General features: G+C 44.6%; 1 protein-coding gene across 3 annotated transcripts in view; it reads left to right on the top strand.

The window, feature by feature from the left end:
• Nucleotides 1-3,499: 3,499 nt before the first annotated feature.
• fgfr3 (fibroblast growth factor receptor 3) overlaps nt 3,500-21,452 on the top strand; it is a 65,512-nt gene continuing 47,559 nt past the window's right edge. For all 3 annotated transcript variants that reach the window (XM_085440694.1, XM_085440693.1, XM_085440692.1), the window contains exons 1-2: nt 3,500-3,915; nt 8,171-8,396. In XM_085440694.1, the coding sequence (XP_085296820.1) occupies nt 8,249-8,396 (148 nt within the window). In that variant the 5' untranslated portion in view covers nt 3,500-3,915; nt 8,171-8,248. The remainder of the gene's footprint in view (nt 3,916-8,170; nt 8,397-21,452) is intronic.

Here is a 21,452-nt window from a genome sequence, read left to right as displayed (position 1 = left end):
ACTCTGGCACGGTTTGCAGCTAGTGATAAAACCGAAGTGAAATCTACAAGTTCCAACAAGTCAAACAGATATCCAACAGTCGGGGCTGTGTATAAAATGTAAATAAAATTAAGAGCCAGTTTGTTTTATTGTATAACCTCGCTTCCAGATAATTGACCTTTTTGGATTGCGCCTGCTTGGGCGCGCTTGTCTCTGGTTTCACATACTTTGTGTCTGGGAACGTTTTCTCTCAGAATAAAACTGTTTTTTCTCGTTTCCAATCCCATCATTCATCTCACAGCCCCTGTGAGTCATATAGTGTCTCGCTGGAGTGGTCTCAACCCCCTTGTTGAGAGCCGCTGATATACAGTATGTTAGCGGGTGCGTGTGACGACAGCAGTTGGTCACTAGCGTATGTGCAGGACCAAGAAAGCACTGCCAAGTGGAGTGCGAAGTGACCTCGGAGATCGACTCCCTCCCATTGTGCTGCATCTTTGTCTGGCCCGAAACTCCGGTGTTAATGATTAGCCCTGCTGCTTTTGTGCACCTCTTACAGACAAAACCAGTGCGAGTCAATTGGCTGTTGCCCACACAGGCAGTGTGCTGCGACGAGGCCCAAAGAGAAAACAATCAGGGCTGCCTGCTACTCGGGGTTATCAGTGAAAATATGTGCCGTGATAAGCTGAATAATGTAATGGGTGAAAAAGAAAAAAAAGAGAAAAACACAGAATTTATTAAAGCTGTCAGTTTCTTCTGGGCATGCCAGGCTTCGGATAATCAAGTTAAACTCTACGGACTCAGCGTTGTTGTTGTTGTTTAATTTTTAACTCCATTTTAAATGAAAAGGCCTCACCTTTCATCTCCTGCTGATCTATTCCCTCGAGGGGTTGGGTGGGGGGTGGGGTGTAAGTGTCTGTATGTGTGTGTGTTTGGGTGGAGGGGGTGTGTTATGTGTGTGAATACATATGTTTGTGTGAGTTCATAAGTTAGAGTGTCGTGGGGGAGCTGGGAGGAGTTTTGTTTACGTGTGTGCGTGTGTGTGTGTGTGTGTGTGTGTGTGTGTGTGTGTGTGTGTGTGTGTGTGTGTGTGTGTGTGTGTGTGTGTGTGTGTGTGTGTGCACAAAGAGGTCATTTGGTCAGTTTGCCCATCAGTACTTGAGCTGTCTGACTGAGCATTCTCACCATCTGTATGACCTCTCCTCCCGACCGACTGGCTTTTGTTCCCGAGCTTGCCTGCCTCCCACCAGCGTTTCTCACAGAGCTCTGTAGTACGAAGGGTCACCGGGACTGGCCTTCATCATTAGTCTGCGCTCTTCGTCTTCACCAACATTAATGAGGACCTCTTTGTTCTTTCACCATTTGACTTTCCCATGAGGTCGGGCACGGGTACAGTATCACCTGTATGCATGACGTATGTAGAAAAATACAAAATAAAGCAGAATTCTTTGTCTATTAAAGCCAATGAGCAAATATTAAAGCACCCAAACATCTATATCATGTATGTAATTTAGATCCATGTCTAAAAACCTTCATTCACTCTCACACGTATGTCAGTTCGTGCACGTCTGACACATATTGTCACAAATCACTGCCGAGGAGCCCACCTCTGCTGAACAAATAGCGGCACACTCCTCAACCTTCCTCGCAGCCACTTAGCAGAGGTCTGCTGCGCTTTATGGTGTCATAAAGTTGCCTTCTCAAAACACAGTTTAAGAGATGTCGGTAATTGGTGTGTTGTTTGACGCAGAGTCGGGTGCTATCGCCTCTGTCCTGACTGCGGTAATTAGCCAAAGGCTGCAGTATATGGCAGATTAAATGGGTGGTTAATGGTAATTTGCTCTTCACTCAGCACACTTTGGGGTCTGAATGGTCAAACGTTTGCATTGGCTGGTCTCAATCTTGAATGACAGTTCTGACAGATTATCGCATGACTTACAGTTTCCACAGTAAGCTGTAATTATTAGACAGCAATAAACCTACTTAAGGGAAAAGTACATATTTAATAATGTTTAACAGTGGAAAATAGAGGCGGTAAATTTTGAATCAGCAAATGCAAGACAAAGATCAGCAAAGCTTACTGAAAATGCATTGCTTTTGGCATGTATCCCTCAGCTTTAATGGTGCTTACGCAGAGCTACGCTGTATGCACCATGCACCCCGAAAACCACTGGCTGCAACATTCTTTGATATTGAGAATCATAGAGAACAGTCAGGGAGACGAGCAAAAGAAGTGATGGCAGCCATCAGTATTACTTAGAAGCTTTTTGAACATTGGCTACACCAGAAGCTCACAAAGGTGGGTGTTTTAGGAGAGTGTGTTTTATTTAGTTTCCCGCCTTTTTAAAAAAAAAAAAAAAAGATAAATAAGTTAAAAATATTTTACAGTGCGGGTTTTCTCATATTTGTTATATCCAGGACTTCAGATGGACAAAATATAAATTCAACAAACTTCTGATCCAAAGACGTTTTCTGGTGTAAGTTTTTTCAGTGAACGGAACTGGTTGAGATCCCCCTCACTCTTATAGATAACTAAAAGTCTGCGGTCAGTCACCATGTGCGGACACTGTATTCATTTCCATACAGCACGCTTGTCTTCATTACATCTCAGAGCCATCTACTGGTGCCTCTGTACCCACGCTGAGTGTCAGACTAAAAATTCGGGGCTCATAAAGCAGCTCAGGATTCTCAAGTTTGAAAGAAAGAGATGGGAGGCGCTTGGACCATCCATCACTGGCTGCCTCTAGCGGACCCCGGAGGGGCGGCGCGCCGAAATCTGATCGCCCTTCCCCCGCTGCTGCTGTTTGTCCCAGCGGCGCGCAGGCTGGCAGAGGGAGGCATCGTGGACTCAAGAGGAGTGATGAGCGTCACACAATCGTACACGCGATGGTTCCGCCTTCAAAATAAAAGCTTGATATCTAATCGCCTTATTGAATAGGACTCTTTTTGATGACTCAATTGAGTCCGCCAGGCTGATTTAATTGAGTTTGCTGCTAACGACAGCTAGCTGTGCTTCACTTATTTGTCTCCTCAGATGGCTCTGTTGGTATATCATTTTAACATATTTTAAATTTAAATTTACATATTCATTTATTGAAGAATGCATTCAGATTTTCATCAAATACACTGATTCACAACTTAACAATGATGACAGGATGTGAGCAATTAAGCAAAAAATACAATTAAAAACAGAAAAACATAATAAAGACTCTTATTTAAGTACACACAAGTACTAAAGTGCATGAAACGATACGATATAACCATTGCTGCATTACAGAGTTCCTTTGTAGATGGCTCATAGGCTGGCGAGTGCTTTTTTTCCCCTTACCTTTCCTGCATTTTCATAATTGAACGAGTGCCTCGGAGCAAAGCATGCGTCATCGGGTCCGAGCCAAGGATTTTATTTTGAAAGTAAACCTGGAACTCCTCGTGTTTCCCAGCGGTGCACGGTTGACGGCAGCACCTTGCAACTCCTACTTCACAGACAGCGAGAGGAGAAGAGTCACCACTCTGCGTTGGTTGATCAGAAGCGACGAAACGCACCGAAACTGGCATCTGCGCCGGAGGAGACGCAAAGGAACCGCGCATCCCGCGTCCCCGTCCGCCTCGTCCACTCTGCCCCCTCGCAGGACAGGATGAAAGGACTTTGGAGGACTGGACACTTTGGACAACGCGGACAGCAGCGCGCGGCGGAGGACGGGATTTAGTGGAGAGAAGTTGGCGAAGACACTCGCCTTCAAGTCGTGAGGGGGGGATTTGTGACTCTTTTTTTCCGCTGTCGCTAAACTGCTCTCCAAGCGCTGGAACGTGAGGATTTAAAAGTAGTTTTGTGGGTTTTTGTGAAGTTTACCGGAGACTAGAGGCTATTTCACCAAAGGAAAGCTTGGTGCCATCTAAACTCTGAAGGCTGATCTTTTCTGTCAAAACGGGATACTGTGGGTAAATATTATTATTATTATTATTATTATTATTATTATTATTTACAAGCAGGTTGCGCAGACTCAGACACATAAGTCTCACAGCTTCACTTCCTTGTAGATGAGGACAGGTTAGAGCTTTGAGCACTGTGTACACTGCGTGAGTCGTGAAGCAGCCCCGCGGCTGTGCCACAGCACAGGTGGCGTGGAGGTCCCTGTTTGTGCGCAATTGGCGCATCTTGGCCAGTGTCAGCAGACTCTGGAGGAATCAACAGTCAGTGCGCAAATCTATTGCCACGGGTTCGGAGCAGGAGCGCAAAGCGGCTTCTGTTGTAGCTTGTGGAGGTGTGTGTGTGTGTTGCTGAAATTACGCACGCTGTAAGAAAAAAACGAGTGGAAAAAATACTGTAAAACATATTTGGGTTGGGAAACGTGTATGCTTTTTCCAGCAGTTGATTGAGTTTGGTTGATTTTTCAGTGAGGGGAAAAAAGTAATTTGCGCTAAAGCGTTCTCTCCACATCCAAAGTCATTCCCTTCATCCTTTCCAGTTTTTCAGTATTTACAGAAAAATCCACGAATGAGGGAAACTGTGAAACTGAGTGTTTTAGAAAGAAAGAGGCCAAATGAAATCACGCACGCTTATCCTTACACAAAGGGTGGTTTGTGGTGATACCTGCCAGATTTCGTTTGAGGTGAGCTCGCTCTTCATTCAGAATGAATCGAACCTATCCTGATTTTATCTTGTTTTTTTTTTTTAAATAAATAAATAAATAAAATCCAGCCATCCCCGTGCTCGTTAGGATGGGCACGCCGTTTCTCCTCACCGCAGTAGTGACGTCTTCTCAGGTTTGGCGCTGAAATATGAATTGCACATCTCTTTCACAGAGCCGCACTCCCCCAAATCCTCTGATCATCTCTGAAGTTAGAAAGCGGCGGATTGTCCCCCCTCCTCTCCCTCTCAGTGAATGAACTGTGCGGTTCTCTCCCCTCAGCAGCAGATCACTCATCCCCTCTTCAAACACATGCGCATCAATGGGATTCAGATGGTGATTTTTTCTTCTCCTTCTTCTCCTTTTTGGCCACTCAGCTCGGCTTTGACTCCCACCATGTCAACTCCCAACCCGAAGAAAATTATTAGATTATTGCGTCCTGCGAGAGAGACGCTGAAAATGAGATTTGGGCTCTGTTGCTTTAGCTTATTAAAAAAAAGAAGAAAAAAAATGCTGTCATAAACAAGCGTGCGGCCGATAATAGTTGTGCTAATGCTCCAAATTAATTGTATCTATTGACCCGAGAAATAATGCGTGCCAGTGTGCAGCTTTTTCAATCAGAGGCGAGCCTCAGACACTTTCGGTTCCAAATGAGACTCTGATTGCCTCTTTTCATTAGTGAAATTGGCCCGAGACCATCGCTCTGCTCCTGGTTTAGTGCCTTTACGTTTTCCTTCTCGTTCATAAAGAGAAGGGTTCATTAATCTGCTTCAGCTTGTCTAATTTGACAGAGAAAAAGGATCATTACTTTCATACACAAACACTCATTTATTATTTAAAGAAAACAAACTTATGTGACCTTATCTGAGCTTTACACTATACCTCTGATATAAAATTTGTGCCTATATATGTAAGGACTTCTAGTCTTTCTGTTCCCCTGTAATTAGGATTCTCACATGTCTGAGGTAGTAAAAGCTGAGTTTATACCAACCTTAGTACGATTTATAACATTTTAATGTCCCCCAGTGTCTGCTAGCAGCACTTCATGTAGTCTTTATAATTTCAAAAGGGACTTCGCTGTCCATCTGTATCTTCTGCTTTAACACAGAGGACAAAGCCCTGGCGTTCGGATCTTTTTCCATGTGCAGGCTGAGTCTCACACGAGACGCCGCCCGTCTGAGTGTCAGCCCGAGGTGAGCTGAGCCCGGAGTCACCCCTGAACCTCTGACAGCTCTGAAGTGCCGAGCTCTCCTCTGCCTCTCAGCTGATCAATATCTCTTCTCACCCGAGGACTCGTTCGAGCGAGCTCTCTGAAGAGAGGGTGGCTCAGCTATGAAGGCAGGCAAGAAGTCGTGAAGGGACAGGCAGAAGGGAGATGGTGGGTGTGAGACATGCATTGCATTGCAAAAGAAAAAAGCTGGAGTGGAGAAAGGCGTGCTGCAAAGGAAGATGACCCACTTGTGTGTCTCTTTATTACCCATCTAACCTCCACTTGGCTCCACTCTCCAAAAAAAACCTCTAATCTCCCTTTTTTCCCCACCAAGAACACAAAGCTGATCCGGCCCCAGCCGCTGATTATCCGACTTAATTATTAAAGATTGCTGACACTCCATGGAGGTGTGACTAGCATGTGACTTCCTCACGTCGCTCCTCACTGAGGATAGAGGGATGGCAGGGATTTGAACCCGGGTTGAAGCGTTTTTCCGCCCCTGAGCTATTACAATGTGAAGATAGTCCTGCATGATTAATGCTCATGCCTTATTCATTGCCGTAGTTGTGTTTCCCTGCCATGCTTTAAGAAAATATTAGCATGAAAATTTGAGGCTTTGAACTCCTCCCTCGGTCTTTGGGATCCATATTACCTCATGTTCTTCTTCTACTCAGCTATTTGAGGTTGTTAAGTGATATCAAAGTGTTTTTAGCTGGTTGTGCTGTATATGAGGGTTTCATTTTCAGTGAGGATATCAGGTAGTTGTGTGTAATAAGGGGCACACATTAATTACTGCTCTTGCACATGGCTGTCATTTATTTCACCCAAATGCATCAATTACACTGCAGCACTTTGCTGCTCTTCAGATTCAAACACTCGCCGTGGACTCTGGCCTAGTCTAAACCCCTACCTGACACCAGATAAGTCAATGCTGCTATTGTATTAGATCTTCTTCTCACATGGTTTGAGAGGCTGTCATGCTACTTGTCTAAACAGATCTACGGGTTGATATGAACCAACTCTGAAGCCCTGTCAGCTCTCCAAGTGTACTGCCTTGTAAAAAGCTACTATTTTATATATATATATATGTATGTATATATTTATTTCTGTGTGTGTGTGTGTGTGTGTGTGTGTGTGTGTGTGTGTGTGTTTCTGTGCCTGCCAGAGAAAACAAAAGTTTAGATTTAGCGAGGCCTGTAATCAGCAACCTCCACGGCCTGAGAGCGAAGGCCTTATTGTGCTATATAAACAAACCTCAGCAGCATGTAGGCGTCTCGTGTTGTAAGAAGGTGAGGATGGGCTGAGACGGGAATAGAAGGACTCCTGGGAGTTCATAAGGAGAACATTAAAGGCTGAAGTATGTTGACGGGTAAAAGGTGCGGTGGCACTGTTTAAATTAGGACACCGTGTGTGTGTGTGTGCTGCTTTATTTATCCACGTGTGTCTTGTGAAGTGTCCCCAGTCTGTGTTTTTCTTTACTGAAGCTCGATAACGTGCAAATGCGTCCTCGCACTTGTGCCAAGCGAGGAGTGGGTCACAGGTCCTGCAAGGGAAAGAAAACAGTACTGTTAAGACTTAAGACAACACAACCTTTCTTTTGACTGTGTGTCTGTGTGCAATACACCTCAGTGTGTGCAAGTGAAGCTCGTTCTGTAATGTTAGCATGTGTATTCAATAAACGTCTCCGTAGGAGTGTGTGTGTTAAGGTAGACGTCCCACAACCAAAGGTATTCAGAAGATTCACAGACCCTCTGACGTTTAGGTTAATAGTGGTACCATGTGTGTTTACGTGTGCTCGTGTGGGAAGACTGGGCATTTCACTTACATCTCACTGGGCATTCCAACTTTTCCTTTCTCGGGAAAACTTAGGGGCTGAACACTCTGCTATCCCTTTCTGTAGCCACCATGCTGCAGTCTGATAATGGAGGGTGACTTTGTCGAGAAGAGTCCCCGGGAAAAGAGCGTCAGGCTGTTTAGCTCTGTAACAATGAGCAAGTTAACTGATTGATTGTTGAGCTTGTGATCTGAACTCACGGTAGGGTACTGAAGTTTTCACTTTGAGCTGTTCGTGTGTTGGAATTTCTGTTTTCCCATCCTAAGAACCAGGTGCTCAGAGAAAGTTTCTAAGAAAAAACTTTGAAGAGGGATTTCCCGTCTAATCTTTAAAATCTGTGTGGACTCTCAGGTCAAAACAGGTTAGCATATGCACAGACCCCAAGGCGCTTTGTTGCACTGCGTTCAATGTACAGCCATTTGATGTTGGTTTTTTTTAAGTTTCAGACTGTGTTGATTTCTGTGTTTATAGTCTCAATGGACATCCTGGCTTCTCTTTGACAGATTCTGCTGCTTGTTTCAGGTCCGTGGTGGGGAGCTGTCGGACAGATTCTTGCGGCATCTGCGGCCGCCCTTCTGCTGGACAGTATGCGAACGGAGGATGTTGTCTAAGTTGGAGTCGGGCCTCGCTGCTCTGCGTCTGACCTCTTCGCCCAGAGGAATGACTGCTCTGTGGTGCTCACTCTGGCTTTCTCTCCTCCTTCCTCTCACCGTCGTTCCAGCCGGGCTGCCCACTGCTCAGCCCACAGGTAGGAGACAGACATCCAACCCCACACTGCTGATGCCACATTATTAATTGTCCTAAGTCTGCTTAAGACGCTGAGAAAACTCATTTTGAATTTTGTGCCTCAAACTCATTGCAACATAATTTTAGAGAACAATTTGAGCAAAGATGCCCTTTAATGCGTTGTGATTTATATTATTAGCTAAAAATACCAAACTCTGAGTGGTTCCAGCTCCTTTTTTTAATCGTGATTTGAATAATCCACATGTTGGCTTTACATTGAAAGGGTAGAAAAGGTCATTAAACAGTGCTTCTTGTGCACTCTTGTTCATTGCTTTCTTTTCTTTTGAAAGACATTAATTTTTCTGTGTTCATCACTTCAAATAATGGTATTTAAAAGTCCCATTTACTGTTTATGCGAATGGAGTCCTTTCTCTTTTTCAACAAAAAATTTTTATGACGTTTTTTGTCCGAGGAGGATTTAATTGGCCTCTTCTCGGTTCGCTGAGCTTAGCGAGATTTTCCCTCTTTGTTCTCGAGGCAGAGAAATACCCAAAGATCAATCCAAAATAAACTTTGACTGCGTTTGCTTTAATCTCTCCATATTGCTATTAAAAAAAAAAACAACAACACAGAGTAATCTTTATTCGTAGGTGTTAGCCAACACTTCTTTCTCTCCCCTCCCTTTTTTTTCCTTTTTATGTGAGGGTTATTTAAAATGAGTCTTTGACACTCTTTACACGGTACAGCGCATTAAGAAAGACGAGGAGCCGGGGCGCCTGCTGGAGAGGGCCCAGCTGTCTTACGCAAGCTGAGACACTTTGTGCATGAGTGTAAAAGATCGTGGTATTACAGCTTTTCTAACTGCTGCTTTTGTGTGTACAGTTTGTTTTGGCTGTCGCCCAAATAACTGAGGTCAGAGCAGAGATGCAGACTTTGAGATTCAAGACTTGGACTTAAGTCACTAAAGTGGAGACTTGTGTTTGTGGGACTTAATCTGCTGATCAGTGATAATGAACACAGCTTTGAGAGATAACAGCTAAATAGCCACATTATCCTCTGCATCCAGCGACTTAAAAAGAGACTTGTCCCCCGCCCTCTCTCGTGTAAAACGCATAATGTAAGGAAAGACAATGTGTGATTCTGTCTGCCTGATTGCCTTCCCTGCTGGAAGCCATCACAGTCTCTCATGTGATTGGTCAGTTTGAATGTTGATCCCAGACCAACATTACTATGAAGATGCAGAAATACCAACAAGGGAATATCAGACACACCCTTACTTTGGCTAAGAGGACTACTCTGCATTCGAGGGTTGAAGCTACATTTTTATTTTATGTGAAACTATTAAAAATCCCCAAATTTCAGGTTCAAATTGATTTTTAAAAAAGTAAGAATCTCAAGTGTTGACAATTCATTGCTGTCCAGTTGGGACTGCTCCTCGTAGGCGTCTCTGGCCTGCGTCTTGTCTCCCCCGTGGCCCTCTGGCCTCCAGGAGAGTTCTCCACATCCACAGATGGACGAGCAGTAGGGGTAAAATGAGTGTTGTTTAATGGCAGATGGCACAATTTCCCCTCAGCAACCGCAACACCGGGCTGCAAAGTTGTCACTTAGGTTTTGTGTTTTCCGTGTGTGGCACTGTGTGACTTTGGGGGGAAGTGTGTGGATTAGTGTGTGTCAGGATCAGCAGGTGTTAAGGACAAATATGCCCTTGAAGGTTTACAGCTGGCCTCTAAATATCAATTCAGATCTTTTTCAGTATGTTTAAAGTGTGTAGTTGTTTTGGTTGAACTCTGGTTGTGATCACTGACCTCTGTTGGCTGCTGGATAGAAGTTATAGAAGGAAACCGCTTTATTTTTAAGCATAAACATTTTCCACAATGCCTTCTTAACAAGTAACAGTAATAGATCATAGTAGAAAAAAAGGTCGTAATTACCCTTTAAAAAGTCATCTAATGGTAATATAGTGGGTCTTTAAAAATCCTGTTTAAAGTCAAGCTGTTTTCTGGGTGTTTATTTATGTGTGTGTGAGGTAAGCAGGCCTTGTGGTGTGTGTTAAGTTGTGTCGGTGCGCAGCGTTGTTTATTTCTCCAAGAGCTGGTGTCATTTGCTGTGGCAAAAAAAAAAGTTTGAGAGGCCAAGTTGACTGATGTGAGAGACTGATGACATAGAACAGAGACTGTGTGTGTGTGTGTGTCATTCGTAACCTTCCCTGAGTATTTACTGACCACACACACCCCCTGCTGATATCCCCGCGGAGCTCTGATGGAAGTATACGGCACATGTGAATCAGCAGACATGCACATTCAGTTTTGCCATTGCATCGCTGTGTGCGCACATTTGTGTTTACGCGTGAGCAGAGTCTGCAGTTAATGCGACATTATAAATAAAAGAAGGCAGAAGAAGAAAATGTGTGTCCGCATGAGCGAGAGGAAGACGCACCGTGGTTGTGTGGTCACCGTGTCCTTCAACTAGAGAAGAAAGCAAGTTGTTTGTCCCGTTTAGAGACTGAAAATGTGTGCGTGTGAGCGTGTGTGTGGTCACGCCACCCCATCAGCAAGGACTGTAAATGTCAGCAGGAGGTGTTTGGGTGATTAGGCGACTCGTTAAAACCTCAGCATTTGCCGATTTACGCTCATGCTCTACAGTTCACACACACATCAGTACACAAACAAGCATGAGTGCACACACACACACACTCTCGTTCTCTGCCTCTCCTTGTTTCTTACTTTTTTTCTACACAACACGCTCACTTCTACACACTTTCGAAAAACTTTGATGTGTGCTGTTAGTCTTTGATGGTGACAGCATCTTCCTGAAGGTAACAGATCTATACCTGCGTGCGTGCGTGCATGCGTGTGTGTGTGTGTGTGTGTGTGTGTGTGTGTGGACAGAGATAGTTTCCAGTCAGCATTTATGGTGTGGTCAGCTGTTTCCCATCTCATGTCTGGAGGAAGAGTTCTATGTAATCTTTGTAATGGATGTATTGATGTGTTTAATCAGGATGTTGCTACTGTCACAGCAGAAGCGCTTTACTGTGCTGCTGTAGTGCACGTTAGTTTCTTCTATATCCACCTCTAAGCCCTTCTTCGCACTCTGAGTTTGCGTCAAGCAAGCACCCCTCTAGTCAGATGTTTATTTTTATTATTATTATCATTATTAATACCCACCCACAGCAGCTCTTTCCTTTCCAGTATCCCTGAGTGTCCCTGAGACTTCTGGTCAGTCCGAGTTTCCCCTCTTTCTTGCTCAGATGTCCCTGTGGAGAATCCAGTTGGCTCTATCATTCTAGCACCATCAAGTCCTTTCCTTGTCACCTCTTACATGAGCTGTAAGTGATCTTACAGCTCATGTAAGAGGATTGTTAGTTGCCTTTGTGTTTACCTACTTAGCTCAAACGCTCTTATGTTCATAGGTCTGCACATGTTGCCAGCTGTGCAAAGTTTTCCTTAAACCTTCTTGTTTTTAACTCTTATTTTTTAGTCCTATTTCTTTATAGAGAGTGACTAAAAATAAATCATCTGATCTTTAACAAGCATCTATTTTAAATCACACCACAATGACACTGATCGTGTTGACGATTAGTCATCCGATGCACTTTCTTTCTTTTTTTAAGCCCTAAAGCAATACTCGTGTACCTTCTTGGTCTTATTTTGCATATTATTAGTATTTTTATTTCTAATTCTTTATGGTGGAGCAGTCTCCACATCGCTAGCCTGTAATTAGCCAGTTCTGTACATGTGTGGGCTCAGCGTGGCTGCCTGTTCATCACAACTTCAGCGTAAAAAGTTCCTCCGTTGTGTTGTGTTTTGGTTTTCACAGTGTCTGCGCGAAGGCTCATTTCCCCGGCAACATTATCGAGAAATCTTTCTGGCAAGTGGAGTAAATGTTCAGGCCAAACAAGCTTTGAATGATGATTTGTTAAACAATGGCACTTCTGTCCTCAGTCTGTCAGGCATTTAATCCAGTAGGCATTTCAGACACGTTTGTGGATGGGAATTAATCATTACAAACAAACTCACAAGGGATCATAGCGGGGTATTTCTCCTAGACTCTCTGCAGTTGTACAAACACTGGCACCAGTGTTCAGTTTTTACATCTGTAAACCTACACATGTTACTGTATTCACACAGTTTTTTAACAAAGAGTAATAAATGGTAGTTGATCATTTAAATCAACATTAAAACATGTTGTGTTGTCTCGTCCTTCTAAGCACGTTATGCATTAGGCGGCACTGTCTAGACGCAGTGTTTTTCCAAGGATAACACACAGCTGAGCATTAGTGGAAAAAGCCTGTTGCTTAGCAAAATGTTATTAAAGGTTTTCATATCAGATCACAGACTGAAGTGAAAATGCTCAGATTGAACTGTGCTATACTGTGAAACAAAAACCGGCTTGTATGTTGGGACCTCTGCTGTGTGAAAGAAAACCCGTCTTTGTCAGGTACGAGTTGGATGCACACCTTGGTGCACCTTCACTAGGTAGGCAAAAAAGAAACACAAAAAATTAGCAGACAGCTGTAGATCAGTAGGTCATTGTCTGCCCGCGGCCTTCGTACGAGCCGTGTCTGCAGGCCACAGCTATGCATGTATTATTACACCTCATTAATGCCCTTTGAAATCCTCTCTGCACACCGTTCAATGAATTATGGATGAAAAAGGCCCGTCTGTGTGTTCTGGTCACGTCTAACTCCCCGCCACCTTTTCTGCATTCTTCTTTGCCATATTTGAATGCATACATATATTATACAACATTTTAAGCCTTAAAGCCTCCTGTGTATCTGCTCATTTTTCTCCTCTCTGGCAAGTTTTCAAATCTCCATCAGTTTCTAAGCTCTGATTCCTGCATCCACTGCCTGCTTTTTTTGTTTCTGTTTTTTTTTTCTCCACCAGATGATGTTTGCAGCATGTACGCACACTCGCCTGCCTCGTACACACCTGTGCATGCCCTTTGCTCTACCCCTGGCTGCGGTTCAGGGCGGTTCTTAGCCCGCTGGCTGACAGTGGCATTGACATATGGTCGGGCTTTTAATTACAAAGCTTCCCCTTAAGGAAATTGTTGAGATACTTAACAGATAAGGCAGACATGGAGCAGAACAAAAAGGCTCATTGTATCACATCAGGAAGACCGCTCTCAGAGGGCGCACGGGGAAAAGAGAGTTGGCGATTAGTCAACTGGAGCCACAGTTGAAGCTGACAAAATATTTTTGCACTGTGAAGTGATGGGTTGACAGGATTTTTTTTTAAGTTAGGTGTCTCACTCTTTCTGTTTTGCCTTCTGTCCTGCTGACATGTGGATTTATTGCCACCGTTGGTTCAATTGCATAATCTCACCTGAATCTTCAAGATGGATGATGATTGCAAAATGTACCCAATATACACCGTGCATGTCTAAACGTGTTTGTATGTGAACAACCTGACTGTAAGCGTGTGTGTGTGCGCGCGGTTTGAGCCAACCCCATTGGAAGAGGTAATTTTGTTGCTGGCAGAGTCAAACAGATGGCAGGTTGCGCGCTGTGCTGTTAGAAATCCAGCACACACAGACACACACAAGTACCAAGAGAGTCACAGTCCTGGCTTCATGTCCCACCCATCATTAAATAGTAGCTTACGTCTGTCTTTCCACTTTCTTGTTCTTCTATTTGCACCAATTACCATTTTTAATTGCATTTACTCCACCGTTCTCACTCATACTCATCCTTACAGTGATATGAACAGCACTCATGTCTTTATTTCCTCTATACAGAAACTCAACTCAGTGGTACTTCATTTGTCTTACAGGTCTCCGCTGTATCAGAGGACACGCTGTCTAACTTATAATAAAGGATCTCGTTAGCGGGAGTCAAAAGCATATTGAGTCATTAATAACGTGTATTTTCAAGATAATTAGACTAATAAAAGTCACATGGTGAGCAAGTTTACTCCAGGCCTCCCACGTGCACTGATCACTCTCCTCCTAACAGGTCCATCTCTCTCTTTCTTTCTTTCTTTCTCACTGACCACTAACCAGAAGCAGAGCTGTCTGGCTCTGCTGCACCCCATTTACATTTCTGTGAATGGAACCAGAGAGCCAACAGACAGTGTTTAATGCCGTGTGTGTCGGGGAGCGAGGGAGGGAAGCAGTTACTGCGCAGTATGAGATTACCTCCTTGCTTGTGATTGTGTGTGCGTGATTGTGTGTGTGTGCATCTCTTTCATATTCTTCTGTCCTCTGTCTTCCTTCCCCTTCATCCCTCCTTTCCCTGTCCCGGTCTTTGTGTCTTTCCTTTTCTTCTGTGTCTTTCCCTCTGCTCTTTTATTTCGTCTCCTTTACTTTAACAGGTGACTGTGATGCAGTAAGACTGAAAAAGGTTATACATGAGCAGTAGTTTCTTTCTTTCGTTCTTTCTTGGTTGAATCATCTATTTCCTGCCTTGATCCCCCCCAAAAAAACCAAAAATAAAAGACCTGGGGTCTCCACTCACACCCTTGCATGCGCTTCTGTTTAATGCTCCCTCGCATCCAGGGCAGCTGACACATCTAATATTGAAACCAAACTCCCTCCCACGTCTCGCTCTCTCACCCCTCTCCCCCCTCTCCCCCCCTTTATGTTATTTTGCCAGGAGAGCTAAAATAATAAAGCCTTGTGCCCTCTGCAGAGCGTAAGGGAAGCCTTTTTCCTCCCTGGAAAGAAGAGAGCGAGAGCGCTCGGTGTGCTGGCTAGCAGCAGAGCAGTGACAGAAGAGCTGACTCCAGATTTGTTTTTATGTTGGTTTTTTTCTAAACCATCAGATTTTTTTTCCTTTTTCAGAACTCCCATGAAATGTTAGTTTTGAGCGCGGTGGATGTGTTAATTGGCCGTCTTTTCGCCTTGTGAGCCGTCTTTCTCCCCGTCGCCCGTGCACCATGCAGTCAGTGGTTTATCTGCTGGCTGCCGTCACAATCAAACCAGGAAACAGCCTCACTTCATTTTTTATATTATTGATTCTTTGTTTTTCCAAATGTGTCCGCTCGCTGCATTTTGGGGCGTCACCCTGCATCAGACTTCGTTAGGAGCTAGGATGTCATCGGTGACCTTTATCGACTTCCTCGGCTGACAAGGAGTAACTTCAACAACGCTGATAGAACTGAACCCGATCTTTACTTTTCTGACACCCTGCTGATTCGGTGGCCTCTAACTGACAGAATCTGTAAAGTCAGACTTCCACAAAGGAGAGCACAGCTCCAGCTGATAAAGAGGCAACACGGAGCACGGCTAAATACCAGCAACCTACAGCAGCGCTCCAAAAACTGTACAGCAACACGCTTCACTCATATGACGATGCTTTGAAATACATTTTTTTATAAAGGCTGGAAGAGCAGTTAATTTGTAATTTTATAAACTGTTGAGGCATTTCTCTCATTTTTATTTTCGCAGATAAAAGCCGCCTTCAACCCGCCACCAGCAGCAGCTTTTAGCTATCATCCGTCTCTAGCCGTTTAACTGTAAAAATCAAGTTTGAATTCTTTGCTCAGTGACAAGTTGGTGCTGGTCGAACAAGAATGCAACTGAAATTTTTCATGTGTATGCAGTGCTGTGGAAACACCAATGGATGCTAAAGGAGCGTAGGCGATCACATGCAGGTTTCAGCCATCCTGATAACTGATTTGGTTACCGCAAGTAAATCAAGCTGTCTGGGCAACTGCTAAGTAGTTAGTAATATTAGCTGCCCATGTCTTGTACTTAGAATTATTAATAAAATCTATTTTTTTCATTAGTGAGTTTAAAATGAAATCCAGGCTTTTTAAAATCATCCCTGGCTCTAAAAGCCTTTTTGCACAGTGGTAACAATGTAACAGTGTAGATGTCTTCGGACAACTGTGCTCCAGTTGTTCTTCGCCCCAAACAGAGGCTCCTCTCTACGGTCAGCCTGTGCTGTGAGTGGAGGCAGGACCTGGAGGGAAGCAGGAGGCAGGGATGATGGGATTAAAGGGCTTTTCCTGCCCCTGCCCTGCTCTCATAAGCTAACATACTCTAACAGTACTTCATTCAAGGCTTTCACCACGCTCAGACAACGACCCGCAGGGAGCTGTAATCTTGATACGTCCTCTGTGACATGTTCCTCATTTTTCCTTGTCAGGTTAGAGTGAGAACAAAAAAACGACTATAGGGAGAGCAAGACGAGAAGAAGAAGAGAGAGACGAAGTGACGAAGTGGTCGGTTGCCCAGAAAGCTTGGGATGTTTTTGACCGTGCGCCAGGTGATCTGAACCATGTGGCTGAGCCCAGCCAGAGCGTTCTCACTCCCGAGGCGTAACATGTCGACGTTTTGTCACGTCCCGCGGCGTTCCTGAGGAACGCGAAAGGAGACCTTCGGCGTTCTTATGGTACGCGGCGGGTTATTGCTGGAATCCAGTGCAATGACGCTCCCGCGGTAGTAGACGTTCCAGCCCTGTATTCCAGCCCTAAACCTAACCTTATCCCTAGCCCTGACCATAACCTTATTCCTGACCTTAACCAGGACTTTAATGATGTTAAATAGCGTGTTTCTAAGCGATTTGAAGAAAAAGAGCGAACATGTGTAGGTTCAGTCCAGACGGTTCTCATATTTCCTCTTTTTCCGAGGTCGTCATTTAGGAACGTGGTGGGTAGCCGAAAACGTAATATGGTGACGATTTGTCACCTAGCGTAAAATGTTACGCTTTCGGAGTGAGAACGGGTTGGCCCAGCAGCAGGTTTCAGAGGAGGCAGGTTGGAACCAGGCTGAGGGAGAGACCCGCACGGTCCCGCCGCACTAATAAACCGCATCATAAACAGAGCAGTAAACGCTTTCACGTCCTGCTGATCCCAACCCCAGGTCTCATGCAAACATACACCGCAAACCCCCCCAACCACCCTGGGACACGAGTTAACAAAGGTAGACCAAATAATGCTGATGTATGCGCTGCTTGATATCAGTTGAGTTTCAATTAAATTCCCCAAAGGAACACAAAAGACATCAATCTAAAGTTTACTTAGGACACATTTATCTCCTGCAACATGTTTCTGGTTCCAACTGTGCTTACTTGAATTCACCTAAACACGGTTAATGCTTGATAGGCTAATTACCAAAACCCCAGTTGAGGTTTTAATTTTCAGCTCTTTGTTAAGTGAGAGAGAGAGTAAATACGATTACTGTAGGTTTCTTCACCAGATGAATGCACAACGCCGCCATCAAAGTTTGCACCGTTGCCAAGGGGAACAGACTAGACACGAAGCGATCCAGGATTTAGGCTTGTTTTGTAAATGTGTGTCTGAGTGCTCGAGTTGAGTACTGTGATCAGTGTTAAGGCACACTTTCCTTTTTAACACACACGCACACACATCGCTATCATTGTCGAGCCAGAGATTTTGCGGGGGAGGGTCGTCGCCGCTGGAGAGTATCAGAAGTACACTTGCCACACTGGGAGGTCAGAGTAGGGTCCTGGTCGGGGTCAGTTGAGGTCAAAGTTTAATGTTTGAATCAAGCATCTCCCTGAGGTGTGTTCGGAGATGGTTTCCATCAGCTGAGACGCCTTCAGGCATCACTTTGAACCCTTTAAAACTCTGTTTCAGGTCAGATGTGCAGTAAACGTGTTTGTGGTCCAGATGTTTAGCTGTTCATGCGTGCATTCATTTGTCTTGTTGCTAATCACGTGATGAGTTGTTTTGTAAAAGACGAAGAACATTGATGGATTTAAGCAGGAAAAGAAAAAAAGTTCTCACACTACATTTTCAGTTCTTGCAAAAACGTTTGTTTTTCATGCGTTTGCTCAGATTTTTCGAGTTTTACCTTTTTTCCGATTTCCCACATTCACTAAGTGTTTTCCGAGTACCGGTCTGCCCCCCTCCTCCTCAAAGTCTTTGGGAAATCATGAGTGATTTGACTTTCCAGAAAGTGGCACTAAAATTACTACTACTCGACTACTCGCTCTATTAGGAACACTCGAGTAAGAAGCTGTGACGTATGAATTCAAAGCTCTCAAAGCTGTGCTGTAATCAGATTGGTTCCTCCGCGTTGTTCGGGGAAGGGTGATTATGTTGTTTAGTAGGCCCCCACACACACACACACAGACACACACACTCCGCAGACATCCTGGCCGTTGTGGGGCGAGCTTCTTACACTTGTCTGTTGAATTGAAACTAGGCCAGTTCGTCTTTGGAATTACAATTACCGTGGACCAAACCCCGGTCCTATTCTGAGGCTGAAGGGATGAAGGCGAGGTGGGGGGTGATGATGAGGGTGTGAAAGGAGCAAAGACGATTGGGCGCTGCCAGGATACCCTGTATGTACAGTAGCTTCCGATGCTCGTTAGCGCAACTGAGTAGAGGGCCAGCCACCGAGGAGGGATGAGGTGGAGGAGGAAGGGAGGGTGAAGGCTGGCACAGGCCGGGGCGGGATGTTTAGAGGCAACGTCTATCTTTAACTTGATTTTCGAGGCTCTTTTGAGAAGGCGCGGCTCAGGCTCACAGAAGAATAGAGGCAACAAGCTGGGGGAAACCTCACCCCTCTCTCTCCTCTCTTTCCCCCTTCCTCCTTGATCTCCACCGAGCCATCCCTCTTTTCTCTCCAGTCTCCTCCTGGCAGGCTTCTCCACAACGGTGTGAGGTTGTCAGGCTGGCCCAGATTAGGGGCATTGTCCGAAGGTATTTACATCCGGCCAAACCATATTAAAGAGAGATTAGCGGTTTTGCAGCACATTTCGAAAAAAGAGAAAAGCAAAGTGTGGGGGGAGCTTTTCTAAGATGAGCAGGATTTACAATTGGCATAGCTGTGAAATGGAGGAAGAGAAATGCGCTCTTTATGGCGAGGGGAGGTGATGGTTGTTGTTGCTGTTGGGGGTGGTTTGTGGGGTGGGTAGGGGTTCCACAGATCCTGTTTGAAGGTCATGTGATGCTGGCTCGTCTGGTGGGGGTGTTGAGTTTGCCAAACGGTTGGCAGCCAGTCTGGATTTACAACATAGGAAGCAGAAGTAAAAGAATCTGTTGGCGGGACACAGTGAGCAGACGGGCTGCTGTGGAGGACATCATGGTCCGAACCAAGCTGTCCGTCTGCGTTCATCGAGCTCTTCGGGAAATATCTTTAGAGGGTAATTTAGTGTTTTTATAACTCAAAGTAACTTTATTTTTTTATCTTAGTGTTTATGATTTCTTTATCACGGCTGATAATTTAAAAAGTGAGAACAGTGCACGTAAAGCATCTGGCGGAGTCATAGCGAGCATGCGTCATGTGTCTTTCCTCCTGCACGCCCGACCCAGACAGGACCTTAGCCTAAATAAAAGTGATTAAAAGTGATCATATTAGTGTAATTTGCTTACTGAAGATGTGTTTTTATAAATTTCTGTCTGTTGTTTGACCTGTCCAGGATCTGCAGATTAAAATTAGCTAGTAGCTAAATTTGATACAATGCATCTTTTCTCTGAGGAGATTATGAAAATCTCCTGCTGAACAAATTGAAAACATGTCCTGATTCTGATCTGGGCTGACTACATCTCAGGAGGAAGAGCGAGTCATCCACTCATGGTGGTTCATTCCCTGGCTGCTCCGGCCTGCATGCCAAAGTATCCCTGGGCAAGAAACTGAACCCCAAGTTGCTCTGTGATGTGTTCATCAGAGCTTGGATGTGTGTGAATGTTGGATAGAAAGCGCTTAGGCATAGAAAAAACCGCTTGTATGATTGTGTGTGAATGAGGGATCTTGAGTCTTAGAGTAGAGTAGAAAACCATTTTCCTAACATTGCACGTGCATATGTGTGAAAACAACTTAAGATTCAGCAAAAGTTAGTCATTCTCTGTGTAAAATCCTAAAACCTGTTTGTTGCCCTGTGTTGAATTAGTGATGTATTTGCTTAAAAAGACGAAGTCCGGCCTTTTTCTGCAGTAGAAGCAAACAACTAATTACCTTCTTGAAAAGACCATTTACTGCTAAATTGTTTGCTGCTGGTTTAGCATCGGCACGCTCCGCACATGTTGGAAACATGGCCTTGTTGTGTTATTAGCTGTAGTGAGGAGGAGGAGGAGGAAAAAGAGGGCGCTTGATAAAGATGAACGTCTCCCCGGCCCATCTGGAATCCATCACTTTCAAGAGCAGTTTAGAAGCAGATATGGTCTGAAAAAGTATGTGCTCCTGCTTTTGTACCAGGCTCAATAAAAGTACCTGTTAAGCCCTCCTTCCCCGAAGAAAGTGAGTCCTGTTATCGGTCACCATTTACGATCCCTCTTGCCTCTTTGAACCAGTTTGGATTCTGCCTTATGTAAAACAGCCCGACTGAAGCAGCTTCATAAATCAACCCGGACCATCATCAGCAGGAAGTTAGGAAGGGTACTTAAACAACCAAACTTTTAAAGGATTAGTCTCTCAGCGCTGAAAGATGAAACTCGACGTGTTCGCCTCCTTCAGAGCAGAAAATGAATTCATCAAAATGCAGCATCGTGATGCATCAACGTACTTGTTTACTGACGGATGTGAACTTCAGAAAATGCTCTCTTCACTCTGAATGTGTCAAGAAGGATACGTATCAGGAAACATCCCACCCAAATACAGAACGTAATATAAAACCGCATCTTAAGGATTCTTGCTCGACTCGACCCTGCTTGATCTTCCTCTTTTCCCCCATCGCTCAGACGTTGGCGTCAAAAGCTTAGATTTAGGGGGGGAAATCAGATCTAGACATGTAAACAAATATAGTGAAAACAGGGTGGCAGACCACAGAAACAGGAAAGCCCAGGGATGCACATGCACGCACTGAGAAGGCAGAGAGGAGCGTGCCTTATTCAAGACTGCACCGTTTTTTATATTTGTGATGTTGGCCTGCATTTGTTCACATCTCTATCAAAACCTCGTGTTCTTTCTCAGAGCGAAAACCTTTGAGATCTGCTGACAACTTGAGAATTTCCCTTAAAAAGTCCTGATATGACAGCGGCCACGGCGACAGCTTCTCTGTCTGGTCTACACTCCTTCCTGTTCGCGGGATCCGTCGCTCAGTCCTTCAGTGTGTGCGCTCGAGTGGGAGAAAGACAGGCGTGGAAAGGTTCCCCCACATAAAGAGGCCTTTTCATCGAGAAGTTTGTAGAGGATAAATAAACCTCTTCAGAGGCGCAGAAAAAGA

This window comes from Copadichromis virginalis, linkage group LG19 (genome assembly GCF_057382275.1).
Source record: "Copadichromis virginalis isolate Kocher_CV1m ecotype Utaka linkage group LG19, C_Virginalis_male_GT1.1, whole genome shotgun sequence".
Lineage (NCBI taxonomy): Eukaryota > Metazoa > Chordata > Actinopteri > Cichliformes > Cichlidae > Copadichromis > Copadichromis virginalis.
Note: the sequence above shows the minus strand (reverse complement) of the source record. Positions and strands in the feature narration are given on the sequence as shown.